The sequence below is a fragment of the Numida meleagris genome, chromosome 3 (genome assembly GCF_002078875.1).
Source record: "Numida meleagris isolate 19003 breed g44 Domestic line chromosome 3, NumMel1.0, whole genome shotgun sequence".
In the NCBI taxonomy this organism is placed as follows: domain Eukaryota; kingdom Metazoa; phylum Chordata; class Aves; order Galliformes; family Numididae; genus Numida; species Numida meleagris.
The window spans coordinates 88,848,449-88,869,069 of NC_034411.1; the positions used below are offsets into that span (position 1 = coordinate 88,848,449).

The 20,621-nt window shown below is 42.9% G+C and overlaps 2 protein-coding genes across 5 annotated transcripts in view; both read left to right on the forward strand.

Moving 5' to 3' along the window:
• Positions 6,654-17,958, forward strand: LOC110395444 (glutathione S-transferase-like). 3 transcript variants are annotated; one of them, XM_021389844.1, is made up of 7 exons: positions 6,654-6,761; positions 9,390-9,511; positions 10,187-10,238; positions 13,703-13,835; positions 14,179-14,320; positions 16,364-16,495; positions 17,673-17,958. In XM_021389844.1, exons 2-7 carry the CDS (start codon positions 9,425-9,427, stop codon positions 17,796-17,798), a joined length of 672 nt encoding a protein of 223 aa, XP_021245519.1. In that variant the 5' UTR covers positions 6,654-6,761; positions 9,390-9,424; the 3' UTR covers positions 17,799-17,958. The 3 variants fall into 3 exon arrangements, with proteins under 3 accessions (XP_021245519.1, XP_021245518.1, XP_021245520.1); XM_021389843.1 differs by having other exon boundaries at positions 6,661-6,761; positions 9,377-9,511; XM_021389845.1 differs by lacking the exon at positions 16,364-16,495 and having other exon boundaries at positions 6,661-6,761; positions 9,377-9,511.
• The window catches only part of LOC110395443 (glutathione S-transferase-like), a 22,352-nt gene continuing 22,210 nt past the window's right edge, over positions 20,480-20,621 (forward strand). The window contains exon 1 of one of the 2 annotated variants that reach the window (XM_021389841.1): positions 20,480-20,576. In XM_021389841.1, coding sequence (XP_021245516.1) covers positions 20,514-20,576 — 63 coding nt within the window. In that variant the 5' untranslated portion in view covers positions 20,480-20,513. The remainder of the gene's footprint in view (positions 20,577-20,621) is intronic. The other variant, XM_021389842.1, reaches the window with a different exon arrangement.

The window sequence follows — 20,621 nt, forward strand, 5'->3', positions numbered from 1 at the left end:
GGTTATTCATGGTTGTAAAAGATTTACAAAATCTCTTAATCGTTACAAAGCACTTATAAACGCATCTGGAGTGTGACATGGGGATTCTAGAGAGAGGTTTTCCCAACACAGGGAAGAGGACAACAGAGCATAGGATACTGCTCAGCCACCGTAGCTCTCCCATACTGTTTTACTGTTGGCATCATACACACGATCCTGCTTCTAGTGAAGGTTATTCTAGATCCTATTTGCTACAGGAGATAATTTCAGCCTTAGGCACTTACAGGGGTGTGTCAGCTCCATTTCAACACTGCAAAAGCTGTAGGCCTTGAATTAGACAGACATTACACTTTTTCTGCCCTAGATGGAGCCCTGCTCCTTCAGCAAGTGCCCATGTGGAGACTGACGGGATGAAAATGGTGAAGACATGGGGTGAAAATGGTGCTGCTGCAAGCCATCCCCAGTAACACAGCAGGAAGAGTACAGCCTCTATGGGAAGGAGCTGAAGGACGGAGCCTAGTACAGTAACTCTAAGCACCAGATGCCTGGTTTTGAACTATGACTACTTCTGTAGCCATGGAAAGAAGTATGTATATCCAAATGGCCATTTATCTGAGCTGTAAGGCATGGTTAACCTCTTATCACGTGACTGGAAGCATGTCTGCATGTCTCCCAGGAGTTAAGAGCAGAACTCAGCCTTGTTCAAACACATCTGCAGCAGCCCCTTCTAGCATTCAACCACGCCGTTGTAAAACTTCTTTTCATTGTGTTTGCTTAAAATTTCTGTTTCTGCATCTTGTGTCTGTTGCCTCTCCTTCTTTCACCCTGCTTCCCTGAGAAGAGCTTGTTCCTGTCCTCTCATTAGATAGTTGAAGACAGCAATTAGACCCTTGGTACTCTGCAATTTAATGGTTTATGAGGGGACTAAAAAAAAAAATTGCAACGTTTGCAGAATATTAAAGTAAATAAAGTTGACAGTAAGGGGGGAGGAAAGGTGAGACTGGTGATCCAAGTCAGTGTGCACACTGAGATTAAATAAACCAAGTTGCAGCTTCCAAGTCTTTTCTGTTGCCTGCCCTACTACTTTCTACAATACACACTTGGAAATGGATGTAAAGGAAACGCTGCCTTCTTTCTGGCAAGAGACAGAAGGGGCTTACCCTTGTCCTTCAGCCCGAGACTCCAAAGCTCAGCTCCAACTCCGATAAACATGAGTTCAAGCACAGGGCACCCCTCCACTTGCATTGTCAGAGAAGTAATTACGTATTTGAAGACTTGCCATTGCTGGGCAGTTTTGCGCTTGGAAAACTTTAGCCTTGAGATGAAAGATCTGTGTGTTCCAGATTCCTTTGTAAGCCTGCTTTGGGAAATAATTTCAGAAAACGTTAGATTAAGAAGGGAGACAGCCTCAGATGACAGGCGTAACTCTCACGCTTTGTAGAATATCTCATTGTTTATGTTCTCATGTGCACATACACCCACACAACAACAACAACAAAGTGTAACAGGGGTGTATGTACCTTAACGTTAATTAAACAAGCACTCTTTATTTTCCTGGTGCCGTGGTACCTTCTTGCTAATCCTAACAGGTTCTCATGTGAAGCAGGGCAGGCTGGAGGCAGGAGAATGTACATGCACAGGATCCAGGAGCTGATTTTGCACTGAAAGGAGCAGACTCACACATTGTAGAGTGTCCTGGTCCTTCCTGAAGCAGGAGGGATACCTTTCCCAATTGGACTCCTGAAAACCCATGTACAGGTTTAGGCCTCAAAGATGATTTGTCTTCTCATTCCTACGTAGAAGCCTAGGAATCTGTGCTACAGCTACAGCAGTGGAGCAGAATGCTTATTTTATTGCCATGGGTGTCCATGGAAAGCACCTTATAGACAGGAGGCTTGTGGATGGAGATGTGTAGGAAGGAATTATTATGACATTTATATGTCATAGTATACTTATGTAGAAAGTTTAACCTGCAGGAGGATTCATAAATCTTTCTCTTTATTGTTATACAATTATACTGTTTCGGACTATGTACTTGGCTTTCATGACCAAACTCTGTTTGGAGGCAATAAAACAATTATCCCAACACAGATTTCTGTGTTTGCTTTGTACCAGCCTTGAGAGGAACAGTTAGACATAGCTTCACCATAACTTTTCCAGCATGGATGTACTGCCAGTGTTTTATTTACTACAAGTTTATTACTTTGTATATAAAGAGTGCATAAAGTGTCAGCCTGGTTCTCAAGCCCACCAAAGCCTTCTTTCAGCATTCCTGTTCTGGGAAGGGCAGTATATCTTCTCTTGTGGAAGAGAAGTTAAAATTCTTGGAAGGTTTTTGCAATCTTCCAGAGTGTAGAAGTAGTCAAGAGGGGATCAGGAAATACAGCCAACAAAGTAAAGTACAAAGAATATAAAATGAAGAAGCAGAGCTGAGGAAGGAAACCACCACCAGATGAAGAAGCTGTAGCATTAATACAGAGAATTTTCAACATCTGCTGCCATTTTCCAGCCCCTATTCCTATTTCATCTTTCCCTGATTTTTGTCCTTCTAGATTTGTATGATCATGCCGCACAGAAAAATAAATCATATTTTCACATCAGCAGAGAGCAAACCAGGTTACATTTCATAAACTGTTAGATGTATCTGCAAGAAAAGTACATACTGAGGTAAAAGTTTGCTCATAAATATTATTAAAACATATACATGTTATAATTTTGAAGATACTACAAAACAGTTAATAAAGAGAATCTTAAAAGTCAGATTGTTCAATACTGCATAAATAATGTGTCATTACTCTCGTCTCATTGAATCTTTTCATGCTGACAGGTCTGTGTAAGAGAGTCTAAGGGAAGGAGAGAGTATTTCTTTTTAAAGGGAAATGAAGATTGAAATCTATATTAAGGATACTGAATCTTATGAGAATAATGATGAACTCTGGGGAAACACAAACTTCAGTAAAACCAAAGCTGTTTCATAGGAATAGAAGTGGACTTGTGTTCACTACAATCTATTTCTCTTTATATAAGAAGTATAAGTAGATCTGGTTTTATGAAGACAATGACCAGAACAAACAAAGAAAAAGTCTCACAGGATAAAATCTGGCTTTAAATATTTTCCAGTGACCAATTTCAAATACAATTTCTTAGACTGAGGGAAAAAAAAAAGAATAAATGCTGTTGTTCAGCTTTATAATTGGTCAACATCAGATAAATGTAGAAGTCTGCTTTACTTCCTTCCATCTCCTTTCGAAAATACAAATATCATTTAAACCTAAACTAATTATTTGTTTTGGTTGTAACAATGCACATAAACTGAAAGTTTTGCAGCACATGCCAGAAACCATACAGAGGAAACATACACAAGTTACTATTGAAATAAGGAGTGATTATAATACATAAGTTATTTAAGTTCAGTATTTCACATTAGGGATTAAAGTTATTTTTTGGTTGGCTTTAAAGCCTTGATCTTGCACATCTCACGCTATGTGGGATAACAACCCACTCTTTGACCAGATTTTACAGATATGGGGGTAGATATCTATGAAGACCCTGCTCCCTTTTGGGCACGTGTGTAACTGGTATTTATGTTTGACCCTGACGCTGACCTGAGTTAGTATGAGTCACCTTCCCTGCCTGCCTGCTGGCTTTAGCACACTCTTCAGTTGTCCTTGCTGTCCTTCTCATTTTTAAGTGCATTGCTAAACATCACTCCAGGTTCTGTCTAAAGCCCCTCAAAGGATTCTGCATTATTCAGCACTGTTGATTCTGCTCTGGCCCTGCAGCCATTGGCACGGTGAAGCTGGTGTCTGTACAGTTACTCCCACTCCCCAAACAGAGCGGCCACCTCTGAAGCAGTTATTGGCAACGATCCTTGGCCCACACTTGCCCACCCGCAGTGCCTGGTCACCCTGTGGGACAGAGCTGGTTGGCCCAGGTCACAGCTGTGCTAGGAAACTTTTGCTACAAGGAGAAGCACATGCTGTTGCTGGGGTCTGTGTGCTGGCCTCTCATTTTTTCTAGCATAAATCTTGTTTCTGTCCCTCCATTTAAGCTTTCCTTGCCAGCAGCACAATGAGCGTAAATCAGGGTTAGGATTGCTTTTCTCAGAATTTTCTGTGTTGGTGGTCTGGGTAAGTGCCAACTGGCCTGCAGAAATGCGCAGGAGGTGAACACAGGCTTGGCTGGCATCGTACTTTAGGGGATCTTGGTTGCAGCAAGCTGAACATGAGTCAACAGTGTGCCCACTCAGGGAGTGAAGGGGAAATGCTGAGCTCTGCTCTCTGTGACAGCAACAAGGCCCGAGGGAACAGTATGGGGCTGCATCAGGGGAGGGGCAGCTGGGGGTTAGGGAAAGGTTTTGCACCAGAGGGCAGTGGGCATGGAACAGGCTGCCCCAGGGCAGTGGGCACTGCCCTGAGCTGCTGGAGTTCACGGAGTGTATGGACAATAGGGTTTGAATTTTGGGTGTTCCTGTGTGGAGCAAGGAGCTGGACTTGGTGATCCTTATGGGTCCCTTCCAACTAAGGATCACAGAATTCTAAGAGTCTGTGTACTTGGGTGTTCAGTAGGGCTTTCAGGACAAGACCAGAGTCATTGCTGGAGAGTCACAGTATGGCAGGTCAGCATGTCTTGGGTTGTGTGACACACAACTCGGTTGAACTGTTTATGTGGATAAAACTAATCAGTGTGTTCTTGTGCTTCATTTTAAGAGCTTGACTGGAAGTACAGGGAGAATCCTCCCAACTCCTTACTTCATTCTCCAGGAGCATTTAGCTGCATACCCAGCCCTTACCTCTGAAAAGATGTTGCCAGAATTTGGAATCAGGCATGGTGCCCCAAGACAGCCGCTTAGGGGTTTGTGAGCATCACATTTAGAGAAGTCTTTGAGTTCTCTAAGGTGCATCATCATGAAGTGTGTTCACAGACTGCACTGGGAACTTGACATGTTGGCTGGGGCATGCTTGTGCCCAACCCAAGATCCTTTAAGTGGTACCTGGGATCTATGCCAGCTGCCTGGATGCTCACAGGTGTGGCTTACCAGATGTTTTATAAAATAAATTTGTTTTCTATTCTACTCTGGAGGATTATACAACAAGTCAAGTTAGAGATGAAAGTAATTTTATAGGCAGTAGATATGGATGTCAGTGGAGCTTACATTGCTTTCACAATTGCTGAGCTGAAAGCAAAACAAAAAGTTCACAGAATCATAAAATGGCTTGGGTTGAAAGGGACCTCAAAGGTGATCTAAAGGTAACAAGGGATAAACTCTTCCTGGCAAATAGGGATGTGTGAAAGGGGAACAACTGTTGAAACTAGATGTGACATTGTTCAGCAAATCCAAAAAGCATCAGAACAGTTTGCTTGACTGCTCATCACTGTGACTCAAATCGGAGATATCAGAGACCTCAAAACAGGAATGGTTTAATCTTCATTCAGTGCTGCCATCACAGACAGGTATGGGCAAAAATTTCCAGCCTATACCTGTGGATTTTCTGGAGGGTGCTAATTGGGTTTGACATGGAAGCAATGCAGAAATGTACATTTAATGATCTACTTTATTCTCTAGGTGATGAATGTGAGAGAGTTAGAATTAAGCAAAGTAAGAAGAAGAGCCATATCATTGTATTTTGCTGACACCATCAACCTTTGTAGAACATAAATTACAAATTACCAAGAGGACTCCAGCGAAAATGCATCCTCTAGAGAAGATTGTCAGCAACTGTCAGGAAGATGAACTGTAACTAAACCAGAAATGTGAGGACGAAAAGAAAGTTACAGTATTTTGGGAATTTCTTCAAGGTAGTTAGGTACAGACTTTGGTCCTGAAATTCTCCACCTTGTGATGCTAAGTTGGTACAGACATGACTGTACCATGGCTCAGTGTGTGTTCTATGGGCAGATCTTCAGATTAGCTGTGCTAACATCTGATGCAGAGAGTAAATGATGCTACATCATATGTGAGTCTACACTAGAGGTGAGAAAATGATCTTTGGTGTCCAAATCCTACCTCATATCTGTTATGCCACATTTGTGTCTGTCCACACTCCCTTGCATTTTGATCATTTCATCTGACATGTAGATAGCAAAGCTGAGGTAGCTATATGTCACAGAAACAGGGTGGGAAAATCATAGTTTACTTCATCTGTGTATGCACTGTGTGTACATCTCCATGTACACTCAATTGTGAAATGAGTGCTGTTGCCTTCACACATGGGCTAAGTTGTCTCATAAACTGCGTATTTATTTTTTATACCAAGTTGTCGCTGCGTAAATTGTCACTGGCAAGCTGTGTTTAGAAGTAGCTGGGAATCGTTATCCCATACTTTGGATCTTCTTTTTGTGCCAGACAGCACTGAAAATAAAAACCTAGGTTACTGTTAAGACGGGCCTAGAAAATTTACTGGTTAGTTTTTAAAAACTTGCTATTATCTTAAATAAGACATAGATGAACCTATAACATTCTCAATGTTTTAAAATGTCTTTCTCTTATATGTGTGTAAAACACCCCAATAGCTCCAAAAGAGGTGCTTGAATAGATGGCAATGATAGGAACTGTGTGACTACCCCATAGTATGGTCAAATCAGGAACCAAAAGAAAGAGCCTCTGCGTTGAATGGCACCTTCAGATACATATGCCTTTAAGTTCAGTAACATCAGATTAATGGCAGTAGGAGAATTTGTCTCTCATTGGGTATGGCTGGGAGCTGCCTGGGTGCAGGAGGAGCTCCCAAGTTAAACCAAGTGAGACCACACCCATAAGCAGTGGAGACTGAGCTCAGAAGGTAAGTACAGACTTCTAAACTCCCTTTAAGTGTTTGGGCTACTATATATATAGCAAGAAAGATCTTTTTAATTGGGGAACTAATCCTGCAGTGTGGTTCACATCTGGGTAAAGCAGATTCTTAACCGCTGAGGGAGTGAGTAGGATAGAAATACGGAGCCTAGGCAAAAGCGGTGAACGTATATGTGTATAGATACATCCACTAACTTTTGTACTTGAAGCAAGAGCAATTTGTGGGTTTCCACTGAAGTGGTGATGCTGAGAGCTTGACTGCACCCACAGTTTCCTGCCAAGCACCAGGCTGTCTTTTCAGAAGGACAAAGGGCTCCAGCAAGTTTTGAGTGGTTTCTGCCCATCTCCAGTGGCAACAGGCACATGGGCATGTGTCCAAGACTCAGCTCCTGATCCAGGCACTGTGACATGAGTGTCAATATACAAGCTATGTGTGGCAGGGCCCTTTGCAGTCAATGGTAATGTTTGGTGGATCTAAGACTGAGAAGACTACAAAAAACAAACAAACAAAAAAAAACCCACCCAAGTATTTCTTTCTGTCAGAGGTTTAAGATTATTAAAATCCACTTATGGCTGATGGAATTATTATTTATTTTAGAAAGCTGCAGCTGACAGAAAGTTTTTATTGTCTGCTTGTGATCCCTCTGTTTTGTTGTGCAGTTGTAGAATCCTTGGCTGTATAGTTAACGTTCTATTTACAAACAGGGTCACGGTGTGTTGGAATGATACGATGCAATGTTTCCGATAAGCATGGTGATGAAGAGGCACCAGTTAGCTGTGGAGAGACAGATAAGCTGTACAGTCACGTCGTAAAAACTGTTCACTGATCATTTGTAGGATCAAATGCAACCACTGTCTTACAGGCAGAACCCTAATTAGCAACAGCTGTGTGCGTTCTAAAACTAGAGGTGATAATTTCTCTTCTGTTGAGTATTTGGATTATGTTGTCAAAATCACATGAACAGTCCTTTCTTATTGTAAAAGCATAACTTAATTCTTACCAGAATTGTTTTGATTGCTCTTTAAAATGAAGTTTTGGTAAAGTATCATCTGAATGTACATCATTTTAAGCACACTTAAAAAGCACTGTGATCTGGAGAAAATATTACTAGAACACACTGAAACTTAGTTAAATGGAAAAAGAAGTGTGGGTGCAGTCACTGGTAGCAATAGTATTACTATTGCAGCTTTTGTTTTTAGCTCTGAGAAAACTGAGATAATCTGTAGGATTTCTGTTTGTTTGTTTTTGTCTTGTTTTGGTTTTGGGACATGCTTAAAATACCCATTTTTAAGCTTTTTTTCTCCCATTCTGTAGCATGTGACACTAACATGTTTGTGAAGGGGAAGTTCTAGTCCCATTTTTTAGTAATTAGGGCAATGGAACGTAGAGCAACTAAGGCTCTACGATCTCTATGATCCAGCTTCAACACAAACAGCCCAGTTGTTTGTCTGTACTGCATGAAGCAGGTTCATACTGACTTGCTGCCTGTGCCACACACCCTCATGGCGCAAAGGTGTGTGCTGTGATGGGAACTGCAGAGATCATGGTGTGCTGGTGTGCAGGGCCCTGGGCATACATACTCCCTAGTGCCCTGGGGGACATTTTGGGGGTACCTGCAGCCGTGCAGCCGGGCTGCAGTTCTGGTTTTGGAGGGGACCATAAGCAACAAGGAGACAGGCTGAGGCCATCCAAGATGACTGATCTAGCACCTGGTTTAGTGGTTGGCAATCCTGCCCATGGCAGGGGGGTTGGAACTAGATTATTTTTGAGGTCTTTTCCAACCCAAGCCATTCTGTGATTCAGTGATTCTATGATTCTATGACTGCCAAGGCAGCTCAACCTGCCTCTTGAAACAGAGGGAAGATCAATGATTCATTTACTTAAAGAAAGAACTGGATGACAGCTGAAGCTGCGTGATGCATTCTGACATCTGGCAAGCAAAGCTAGGCACATTTCAGCCTAGCAGTAAAACACCTTTTCCTTTCCTTCTTTTCAGTGGGAATCATGGCAATGAGGGTCATACCCCTGAGGGCATGGTAGGATTTCCAGTGGCTTTGTATTAATGTCTTGTAATGCAGTAAGGTTCCCCCTCCAGCTCAGTATTCAGATTGCTTGTTTAAACATGCCGGTGTTTGCAGATAACCATGAAAACCCCTTCCAGTAGCACTGGAAAAGCTTTACCACTCAGCACATCTTTCCTTTCCTAGTATAGGACAAGAGGTAATGGCCTCAAGCTGTGCCAGGGGTGGTTCAGATTGGAAATTAGGAAACATTTCTTCTCAGAAAGAGTGGTGAGGCCTTGAAACATGCTGCCCAGGGAGGTGGTGGAGTCACTGTCCCTGGAGGTGTTCGAGAAATGTGTAGATGTGGCACTGAGGGACATGGTTTAGTGGGCATGGTGGGGATGGGTTGATAGTTGGACTAGATGATCTCGGTGGTCTTTTCTAACCTTAATGATTCTGTGATTCTATAAGCTGTGTTGTCACTAATCCATCTCTTATATTTTAAGTCAAATGATGTACACTTGCAGCAGATGTAGTGAGAATAAAAGGCTTTTCTCTTTTTTTCCCCTCAAATAATGGTACTTACACCTGTGTTATGAGGTTTTCTTTTTAGCTTAATATTTTTCAAGGCACTGGGAGCTCAGAAGCATGTCGGGGAAGCCCAGGCTCACGTATATCAATGGGAGAGGGCGAATGGAGACCATCCGATGGCTGCTTGCTGCAGCTGGAGTGGAGGTTGGTTGATACTCAGCTCTTTAAATGGACTCTGTGTGAAAAAAATTAATATGCACATAGGGAATAAGTGACTGCAAAAGGGTGAATAAATTATTTTTTTAATTAATTTAGATTTGGACCTACCCTGTTCAGTGGCTGGCATTTGGGATGCAAACTCAGTGGAGCTTTAGGTTTCACAGAGCTAGCATCAGTCTTCTGAAGTAATCATACAGGGTCTAAATGGAAATTTTTTAAAAGACCTTTAATGAATCTAAGTTTTCCAGTTGTGCAAAATCACTGTAGCTCAGTCTTATTTAGACTGCATTTGCAAAGTGTATAAAAAAAATGATGTTGACCCACATGCTCTTGGGGTGGTGTTAAAAAGAGCTGATTTACCTTGTGCTTCCCTTGGCACTGGCTGTAGCCTGCTCTACCCTGTAGATGTCTGTGTCTGACTTCTGCTTGCATTCCAATAATTCCTGAATCAGTGCAACAAGGCAGAAGTGGCCAGGCCCTTCCGCTGCTATCCATCCATGGGATGGGTGGGGAGTCCTCAGGGGATTCATAGCCAAACAGCACAGCTGAAGGCCCAGCTCATCGTGTTTTGCTTGGCTGGATTGTTCTGCTTGAGGTTATGTGCAGTCACTTAGAGAAAAATGCCAGAAACATAAAGAGCTCTTCTGTCTTCTTTTCCAGTTTGAAGAAATTTTTCTGCAAACAAGAGAACAATTATTGAAGTTAATCAAAGGTAAGACTATGATGCTTAAGGCTTTGGCCATCAAAAAGTTGCTCATATTTAGCTACATTTGTGATTTAAAAGAAGTTCATTTAAACCAATGCAAACTTCTAGGTGTACATCTAGAATGCAGAAACACTGGTTTTCTGTAACCTGTTCTTTGCAGTGCCAAATAACTCCTACAAGATAGAAGTCATAGCTTCTATGACTGTGCTCACAGTAACACATTAAATATGACTAGCAAATGTTCCTATTTAGTGCAGCTTAGTGCTGTTGGACTGTTAGCATGGCTCCTGGCACACTTTTGATGCAGGGCAGACAGCACTCTCTGAAGCCAGCTGAGGCCCAGACCCATTTCCAAATTGTGGTTTAGATGTGACCACCGTCTTCTGTAGGCAGAGAGCTGAACTGAGATTGTGGCCAGCCTGTGCAAGCCGGTTGAGGTGTCGTAGAGCTGACTAGTGAAGACATATCTTTGCATAGGACTTAATCTTCAGGGGGGTAGAGATAAACCTCCTGAGTGAAAGGCATCTGTGGCCTTTGTATTAGGTTCTGTGTGAATCCCACAGTGATAGTCCTTCTCCATACACTGCAAACCCTCATGTGCAAACAGTAGGCAGAATTTTGGAAGTTTAAGGTAGGACTTGACGTGGCAGTAAGGTCTGAGGCCAGCTGTGCTGGATGAGCCAGAACCATGAACCTTCCCCCAGGTAAGTCTGACATGGTCCAAGCAGCCAAAAAGCCTTCACGTAAACTGTAGGAATGAGACCATTCCAACACTAGTGCAAACCCCCAGCCACCAGCCTTCATACATGGTCAGCTGAAGCCCAGTTCGAAGCCCTCTGCAGCCACCCTCAAAGGAGAAGGCCTTCCTACCCAGGCAGGGAAGGAGCTGGGCCTGTGCGGTGCACTGCCAGCTGTGCCTGTCCTGCACTTTTCCTGCTGCCCACGGCAGGAACATCCCAGTGCAGCAAAGAGACGCCTTGAAAAGGACTTGGCTGTTCTGGTTGCCCCAAATGGGGAAAGCTGTGTTTAAAGAAAAGCTGAAAACAAAACTAAAATGAACAAAACAACAGCAGTAAAAAAAGTGGTATCATTGAGATCAATTGCAGGTGTAGTTGGCTAGGAATCTGATAATGTGGGAGGGTTGTGTGCTGTAAAGACAACAAATATAGCCCTAAATACAATAGCTTAGGTACTGAAAACCCAAATCTGAATTTCCTTCTCAAAGATATTTAACCCAAACAGAATGGCATAATTCTGCATTTATTAACAAAGCCTATCCATAGCCAGAGAGGAAAATTAAATGACGATGAAAAGAGACAGGGAAGTCTTCTAAGGAAAATCCAGGCTCTTTATGTATATATGTATACTGAGCTTAAGAGGCTCAGAGCACAAAGAAAAAGGTTGGCTTTGATACAATAAATTGAAGAAAGAAAAATATTAGTCATTTGGTGGAGCATTGCCAGATGTTCAGAGCAGGACTGAACATGAGTAACCACCACTCCCTTTCCCTCCAGTTTTTTTTTTCTCTCTCCCTGCCAGTGTGCCTTGTGCCAGGGTGCCCTGTGTTCAGGCTCCAGAGCACTGTTACCACTGGCCTGGTGCGGCTCTGGCCTGTGCCAGCTGATGGTCTTCTAGCAATCCCCCAGGACTTTCTGGGAATCAGCCTGGGCCAGGAACTGTTCCCAGTGGGCACCTTGCAGCCAGACAGCTGCTTTGGAGACTGAGAGACTCCAGTATATCACCCTGGCCAGGCCTGTACCCACTGGCCTGAGACCAGGTGGCTTGGCTCAATCTACATAGCCACAGGTTGATGTCGAGAAGCACTGCTGTTCTGTGACAAACAGGCCCAGGTTGTAGCTCCTTAATGTATGCCCACAGACCATCATCAGACACACAATACAGTCAGCAAAATGGGTGGCAAACTGCTTTAAATCCTACATGTGTGTTATGTGCAGTAGTTATATGAAGTGGTTCCATTGCAAAACCAGAAGCAGCAGCCTGTTGATGGTCATAAGACGAAAATTCTTCTCTGAAGAAAAGAAACAATCCAGGCATTCAGTGTTCTCACATTTGCTAAACTATACTTATCAAGGGACAGAAAGTAAGATTTATTATCCACTTAGTGCAACTTCTTGCTGAGAAGTATGCTTGTATAGCTGTTATTTTTCCCGTCCTATGGTATTTCTGCTAGATAGGGGTCTTTTTACAGGTGATATTTTTTCTTAATCTGCAGAGATGTGTTCTGGTAAGACATGATGACACATGATCATTCTGTTAGTGTTTATGAGAAATAAACGAGCTATTCCTTGCCACAAAGAGAGCTGCTTTTTGAATTTAAGCTGTAAATTAGTGATGTAGTGAAGAGTTTTTATTAATTCTTGGTTAGCAGAGTATTTTTAGTGCTCTGTGGAGAAGAGAGTAGGTAAAGGTGCTGTGAATTCTTATACGTGGAAGAAATGTGCAATTAATAAAAATCAAGCAATTAAAATAAATGCTTAACTTTGAGCAATGCAAAGTGGCAGCTGTCTACTTGGATTTAGAGTTTCAGTGTGATTTTAACAGGTCAGGACTGTTCTTTGGGTGCCCCTAAACATGTAATTGGAGCAGGGAGTATCTCCAAAGCTGGCAAATGAGTCCAGCAGAAAACTGCACTAGAAAAGATTGGCTTTGCTATGCTGAACCCAAGGTCACAGCGCAGCCTTGCTAAAGGATCAGCCAGATTACTTCCAGCACCAGGAGAAAACAGGGCTATCAGCACAGAGGCAGGAGGGGATAGTGGTAGCATGGCTGGATGGGTTTGAGTTGTTGTGGAATGAAACTGGGAACAGACGGTCAGGTAATGGAAAACTACAGGAATGCTTGAAGTCTTGTTTCTGGAGCAACTATGCAAGACTTAGTGAAGCAGCAAGCTGCTGTCACACTCCCTGTCCCTGGCTTCGCTGCTTCACAATGAACCTGGCACTGCTGCTCCCAGTGCCCTGACCTGTCCCTTTATCCCAGTAGCTCAGTCTTACTGTGGTACTGCCTCTTTTTTTCATTTCCACCCATAATTATGTGCCTGCCAGGGAACTGATCTGCATTCAAAATAATTGGACTTTTTGTTCTGAAGTTCAGATTTAACACAGCTCTTCATTCTCCTCAGATCCCCGGGGCTGGAACTGCTGGGTCACTCTTCTCCTGCCAACAGGGTCAGGGGCCAGTACAAGGGAGCGGTGCCAGTTTCCATCAGGCATTGCAGCTCTGGCAAAGCTGCAAAGCATGGGGCCCAGCTGCACTGCACTGACTGAGCTGCAAACCTGATGCCTACCAGACAGCGTTTGATCTTTCTTTCCCACAATGTTAATTAACCACATGGAGTTTCAGAGTTAGGGCAAGGTGTGCGTTATCTACACTGCAAAAGAAAAGCACTCTCCTGTAAAGCTAGAAGTCCAGGAGGAATTAACAAGCTCTCCTTCGACTTTCTGCCCTAGATGGATCCCTGCTGTTCCATCAAGTGCCACTGGTTGAGATCGACGGGATGAAGATGGTGCAGTCCAGAGCCATTCTCAGCTACATAGCAGGGAAATACAATCTCTACGGGAAAGACCTGAAGGAGAGAGCCCTGTATCGTAACACTTCCTCTTGTTTAATGAGCAATCTGTTATTTGATAGCTGCATTACAGAACAAATGCAACCCTGTAAATCTAATAGAAAAGTGTGAGAAAAGCTAACACAACAAAGTAATCTCTCGCCTATGTTCAAGTTTTAACCACTGCTTATGAAATGTTGTTGAATAGAAACGGGCTTTTAGTCCTTTTAAAACGCACCTAGCTTTATTTTGTATTTAGTTTTGGCTATGAAAATTGGCACTGTGATCATAATATGCAATTCTTGTAAGTTGCCTTAGTTAACTGGAATACAGATGAAATAACTCCCATGCTCTTGCCTATTGTCTCCCCACCAACAGGATTGACATGTATGTGGAAGGAATATCTGATCTGATGCAGCTGATTTTGATGTTTCCTTTCTCTCCACCTGAGGCAAAAGAGAAAAATCTTGCTTCAATTGCAGAGAAGGCAACAGAGAGGTACTTCCCTGTCTTTGAAAAGGTACGTGACAGTGAGGATGTGCCTAGAAAACTTGCATTTCAGTTATCAGAAACTTTCCCAAAAGTAAGAACATACTTGTGGTGCAGTTAGATCAAGATCCTCAACCTTATTGGCTCTAACAAAGAAGGGGAAATGATACAGCAAATCTTCTGTTTGTTCGCTTGTGTTGTCAGGGCTGTAATATTGGAACAGCTACCAAGCAAACAAAGTGAAATGTTTTCAGTTTACACAGCATATCTTTTTACTGATGTAAAAGCAAGCACATATGTTTTTTTGTTTTTTTTCTTCTGTGAGAGAAAATTCCACTCTTGTATTTGTTCTCTGCTATCCTTAATATTAGTTGGAGCCCTTTCATTTGAAGAATGCAAAAATCCCTTGCAAATAAATCAGATAGAGAGACAAAACAACTGTGGTATTAGGACTGCCTTAGTAAAACAACAGCCTCAGATTTCTGCATGCCTCACTTGCAGAAACAAAGAACCAAACCCACAAGATCTGGCAACAGTGTTCACTTTTGTAACATTCATTTAGTTTTGATGGAAAACAATAATAAAGGCTCAACATCCTAGAAGTTCCTATAACAACTTGCTCCCAAAAGCAGGGATTCTCTTAGGTTAGCTATTGTAATTTTGCATACTGTATGTTAAACATAACCATAAATTAAATATCTAAGTGGTTGTCAACGGTTTACGGGCGTTAGTCCCAATTCCGTGACAAAGGTGACGGGACCCACGGGCCCACGTCCCGGGAAAAGGGGAAAGGGGAAAAGGGTAGGGAGATGGTCCTGAGAGCAAAGAACAGCGGCAACAATCTGAGGAGAAACAAACTAAAATGCAAAACAACACACTATAGTACAATATAATTACAATTTAAGCTGATAAATCCAATACAGAGAGAGAGAATGTCCCAAAATCAAGGTAGGCCTTACTCTACTACCGACGATAAGACGGCCGGAGAGCGAGGTGCTGCCGACGAGAGACGGCGGAAAAAAGGACGAGGTCTCGTGATCTGCAAGTTTTTATACTGCGAGCTTTTATCTTTTCCCTCCGGCTGGAAAATGGTAACAGAGGAGCAAAGTGCCATGGGGAATGTAGTAGTCCTTCTCTTCTGAGAACCGGGTACATTCACTACATGATGTTATGATGTGGAGTACCAATAACCGAAAATCATGAAACCATGACAGTGGCAATGTTATAAACTCTCTTCAATTCCTCCATTATCTCTATTTATAATCTTATGAATATTAATAGCTTATTTAAGCGTGTGGTTTTGTCTGTTTTCCCAGTACTGATCATCACTCATCATTACCAAATGACCAGATGTCATGGTTTTGTGATTTTCGGTTATTGATATTCCACATCATAACATCATGTAGTGGATATACCTGGTTCTCAGAAGAGAAGGACTACTACAGTCCCCACGGTACTTTGCTCCTCTGTTACCATTTCCAGACGGAGGGAAAAGATAAAAGCTCACAGTATAAAAACTTGCAGATCACGAGACCTCATCCCTTTTTCCGCCGTCTCTCGTCTTGGCAGCACCTCGCTCTCCGGCCGTCTTATCGTCGGTAGTAGAGTAAGGCCTACCTTGATTTTGGGACATTCTCTCTCTCTGTATTGGATTTATCAGCTTAAATTGTAATTATATTGTACTATAGTGTGTTGTTTTGCATTCCGATATCTTATTTAGTAAATTAGTTTGTTTCTCCTCAGATTGTTGCCGCTGTTCTTTGCTCTCAGGGCCATCTCCCTACGCTTTTCCCCTTTCCCCTTTTCCCGGGACGTGGGCCCTTGGGTCCCCCGTCCCCTTCGTCACGGAATCGGGCCTAACGCCCGTGAACCGTTGACACCAGAGTTTGTAATATGTGTACTAGAAGTTCTGATTTTTTCCAACAACAGTGAAGCAATTTGGGCTCACAGATCTCTAGCTAAAAACTGAAACTTCACTTACAATCACTTGTAATCACTGATTATCTCTACAGCTGTGCCATAAGGCTTAGCTGCCAGGTATCATCTGCAACCCACATTCTCTTGTGCTCTACAGGTCTTGAAACAGCATGGCCAAGACTTTCTCGTGGGCAACCGATTCAGCTGGGCAGATGTTCAGCTTTTGGAAGCTATTTTGGCAGTGGAGGAGAAAGTACCTTCTGTGCTTTCTGGGTTTCCTCAGCTGCAGGTAATAATGTTATTGAACACGCCCGTATTCAGGAACCACACAATACAAAGACCTCAAAAATTTAATGCAATCCTGCAGTGATTGTCTCTCCATGCTGTGTAAATCAATACTGTGGGCTCTTCAACAAACTATCAATGTTTATGTTTGTTTAACATAAAACACACCAGGGAATGGATTTTGTTGATTTGTTGTAAGGCACCAAGCCCCTGTTTAACCCTGTTAAGGCATACCTCTCCCTCTTCAAGTGGCATATGCCATCTCAATAGAAATCAATGTCATTCTAAGGAAATCACTGATCTAAGCTGCTCTGTTTTCATTTTCCTGTCTCCTGCTTGTAAATACTATCTAATACCAATAACAAACTTAGTCTGTGGAAATGTCCAAACATGTGCCAGCAAGAAATGGCTGTTGTTCTGTGAAGCTCCTCTCCCTTAGTCCCATTGTCAGAGGAGGTTCTCATGTATGTAATATTGCTGAGCTAGCTGTGGAGTCTCCAGATGTTCAAATCCTGCACCACTGAGTCCCCTCAGACTGTACAGTGAGAGAAGGAATCTCTTGTCATCTGAGATGCCAAGTCATCCTCATCTTGGCCACCACACACAACCCTAGAAGGGAACTGGCCTGAGGCCCATGCTTTATTTGCCAGCTCCATGCAAATAATTTGGCTGTGTTGAGGTGAGACACATAGCATGAGAAGCCTCCACAGGACAACTGACTTGAGCAAAGACTGCTTCCAGCCCTTTCACCTTCACCCATACAATCTTAGAAGTGCCTTGTGGTAAAAATGGAAATCATGTTGCTAATTTGGTTTGCCTAGGTGTTAAGTTTGCACCGCCATAACAAGCAATGGAAAGAAAAAGGACATGAACTTGGTTAGTGTACATAGACCTTCCAAACTAATCCCTGACGCTCCTGGATGTTGCAGTTTTGCCTTCAGTTTCTTGCAGGCAGTGCAGATCTAGGTGTTGCTTGCTTCAGCACTGCTTTTGCTGGTAAGAGTAAGCTTTTGGCAGCAGCTGGGTCATTCTCGTGTTAGACAGAAGGAGCCTGCATAGACCTGCTCAGCACCTGACTGAATCTATCCTACCAGCAGGGGGAAATAGCTATCCAGTGTCCTTTGCAAGGAACGCTGCTGCTCACATCATTGGGATTTATCTCTCTTGCTTTCATTTTTCAGGCTTTTAAAACCAAAATGAGCAACATGCCTACAATTAAGAAGTTCCTGCAGCCTGGCAGCCCAAGGAAGCCCCCACCAGATGAACGTTATGTAGCAACTGTGATGGAGATTTTTAAGATAAACTGAGTGAAATGTTAACTTCAGAGAGTCCCAAAGTGCTGGGAAGAAAGACATCAAAACCCAAACCCTTAAAGGAAGTAGGAAACTCAGAGAAATTCTATTGTACTTAAAAGCAAAGGTAGAAATAAATAGAAAAGTGAAATAAAGCATTCTGTTTACTCTGGCAGTGTGACAGCAGATTTTCATTTATTGGTATCTAATGCTTTGCAACACAAGAAAACAAAGAACGGAATGGAAGCAAAGAACTCCTTGTCAGAGTAGGGAACTTACTCCTTTGTAAAGAGAGTGATGAAGTGCTAGTATGGCAGAACGACCCAAGGGATGGAACACCTACCCTACGAGGACAGGCTGAGAGAGCTGGAGCTGTTCAGCCTGGAGAAATGAAGACTCCGGGGAGACCTGAGAGCAGCCTTTCAGTATCTAAAGGGAAGCTACAAGGAAGAAGGGACAGACTCTTTAGCAGGATCTGTGGTGACAGGACAAGGGGAAATGGCTTCAAACTAAAAGAGGGGAGATTTAGATTGGATATAAGGAAGAAGTTTGTTACAGTAAGGGTGGTGAGGCACTGGAACAGGTTGCCCAGAGAGGTGGTGGATGCCCAGTCCTTGGAGACATTTGAGATGGGGCTGGATGGGGCTCTGAACAATCTGATCTAGCTGTAGATGTCCCTGTTCATTGCAGGAGAGTTGGACCAAATGATCTTTAAAGGTCCCTTCCAACTCAAAAGATGCTATGATTCTGTGGAAATAGGCTTCAAAATAATGACTACAGAAGAGAAGAAAAAGACTGATAGAGTCACTTATCCTTTAAGGAAATGCACTAGTTTCAACAGCAATTTGGGTAAGTGCTTATATTAGTTTATTTTCACAGTATTGTTGAAGAAATTTCTAAATTAATACTACTTTCATCTATTGTCACTAAAGTCACATCCCGATGGTGTGGTCCCTGAGTACCACCTGTGCCCTGACACCATCCCACTTGCTGGCACCATCAAAAACAGAAATTTTTCTCCCTTTGCAGAAGCTGTGCTAGATCTGCCTTTTCTGCTGTTCAGATTGACCCTCCCTTGCTCCACGCCTCTTCTCATGGCTCTGTCTTTGAAAATTGAAGACTACTCTTTTTATGTCATGTAAAAACAGTTTTAGCCCCTAACTCTAACACTCAACCCGACATTCAGCTGCCATCAAACCTTGTAAACACCTAAGGGATAAGTGCATGTGTATGCAAGCAAAAATGAAAGACTAGTCTCACACCTTCATTTTGTACCAAGGCAGACATTTTTGCTGTTGGCTTTTTGGATCTCTGGAGGGCAAAACTTAAGCTGCCACTTTGCATCGAGTCAAATGTAGGCGCCCCTGACCTGCTGCTGCTTCAGGGGCACCATGTGTCCCCACCCACTTGCGTGTCACTGCTGTGGGACAGTGACACCAAGGTGGTCAGAGCTGCTCCAGTGAGGTCTGTCCATAGAGCTGGAGTTGATCCATAGAGGGACAGCAGGGAAGGGAAAAGGCAAGTCACAGCGTAGCACATTTCATGACTAGGACAACTAAAGTGCATTAAAAGTGCCATATGGTTCCTTATTGTCAATCTCTCTCCCCTCTTGTTAGCAAGTTCACTAAACATTTAGTGGATTATGCTCATTATTTCTATCCTCAAAAGCTAGTGAAGTCTTACTGGAAAGTGACTTATGCTCCAGTGAGAGCAATGAAGAATGTCCCACCCAAAAAACTGCTGGGTCTGGTGTGAGGGTCAGCAGCTCAGACTGAAGGGAGGAACAAAGCTGCATTGCTTACATTCTGCATAGCTACTCCAAATTCCAAGCTATTGAGCCTGACGATGGTAGCTGTTGTGGGATAGGACTGGTGTCAGCACCTGGCTCTAGAAAACCATTCATCCTACATGGGGATGATTACCTAACCTCCTGTCTGCCTAGATGGCTGGATTTTACCAGGACAGTACCAGAAATGAACTGCAAACTCTGAAACTTGTCTTTTTGCAGTACTTCTCAATCTGAAGCCAAGTCTATGCCTAACTACAGCTATAACACAAACAGCGAGTGCTAGCAAATTCTTTATTCACACACATCTTTGCACTGTGGGCATAAATAGCACTAAAGTAGAAAATATCCCCATGTGAGTTATTCCCATGTGTGTAAGGTGGGGCCCTCCTGTAAAATATTATCATGTTTGTAAAATTTTTAAAATAAAAAATACAGTGTGTCCCTCAGTGTTATCAAGTCTATAGGCCAGATAAAAAAGATAGATAATTTTCTGAAAATAAATGTCCTGGAAAAACTCCAGCATATCCTATTTGCAGTTCAACTGCATAGAGATATGCAGTGTTAATGACAACTGCATTTCCCAAAGACTGGAGCTAGCTAGTTCAGGACATGCATTGGTTTAAACAACTCTTGGGACAGAGAGCATAGTAGTTTAACAAGCTACACTGACGGTCCAGGCTCCATTGCAGCATAAGGGAGAAGGCAACAAATACACCATTATCGTACTTGGTGCAAAAGTCTTCCTTTCCATGCCCAACTTGGGTTTCAAAACAGAAGTTTCTCTTGTGCCTCAGTTTCCCACTTTTCATTTCTTTCTGCTCCCAGCTCCTGACAGAAGACCTAACAATCATGTGGCTGACATCTCTCCCTCTAGGGTAGTGAGGACATAGTCAGAAAGGGAGCAAACAAGAGGGAAGGTGAAGAAAATCTCAAAGCAGGGGATGTGCTTCAGAGGAGTGTGTCGTGATGTGAATGCGCAGAGCTCTAGAAGCAACAGTGAGCAGGTAACACCCTGGAGCTATGTTACTGATAATGGCAAGGCTATCTTG

Coding starts and splice junctions, on each gene's coding strand:
- LOC110395444 (XM_021389844.1), top strand. CDS start 9,425: ATGTCGGGGAAGCCCAGGCTCACGTATATCAATGGGAGAGGGCGAATG. Junction 10,239..13,702: donor ATTATTGAAGTTAATCAAAG/GTAAGACTATGA, acceptor TTTCTGCCCTAG/ATGGATCCCTGCTGTTCCAT. Junction 14,321..16,363: donor ACTTCCCTGTCTTTGAAAAG/GTACGTGACAGT, acceptor TGTGCTCTACAG/GTCTTGAAACAGCATGGCCA.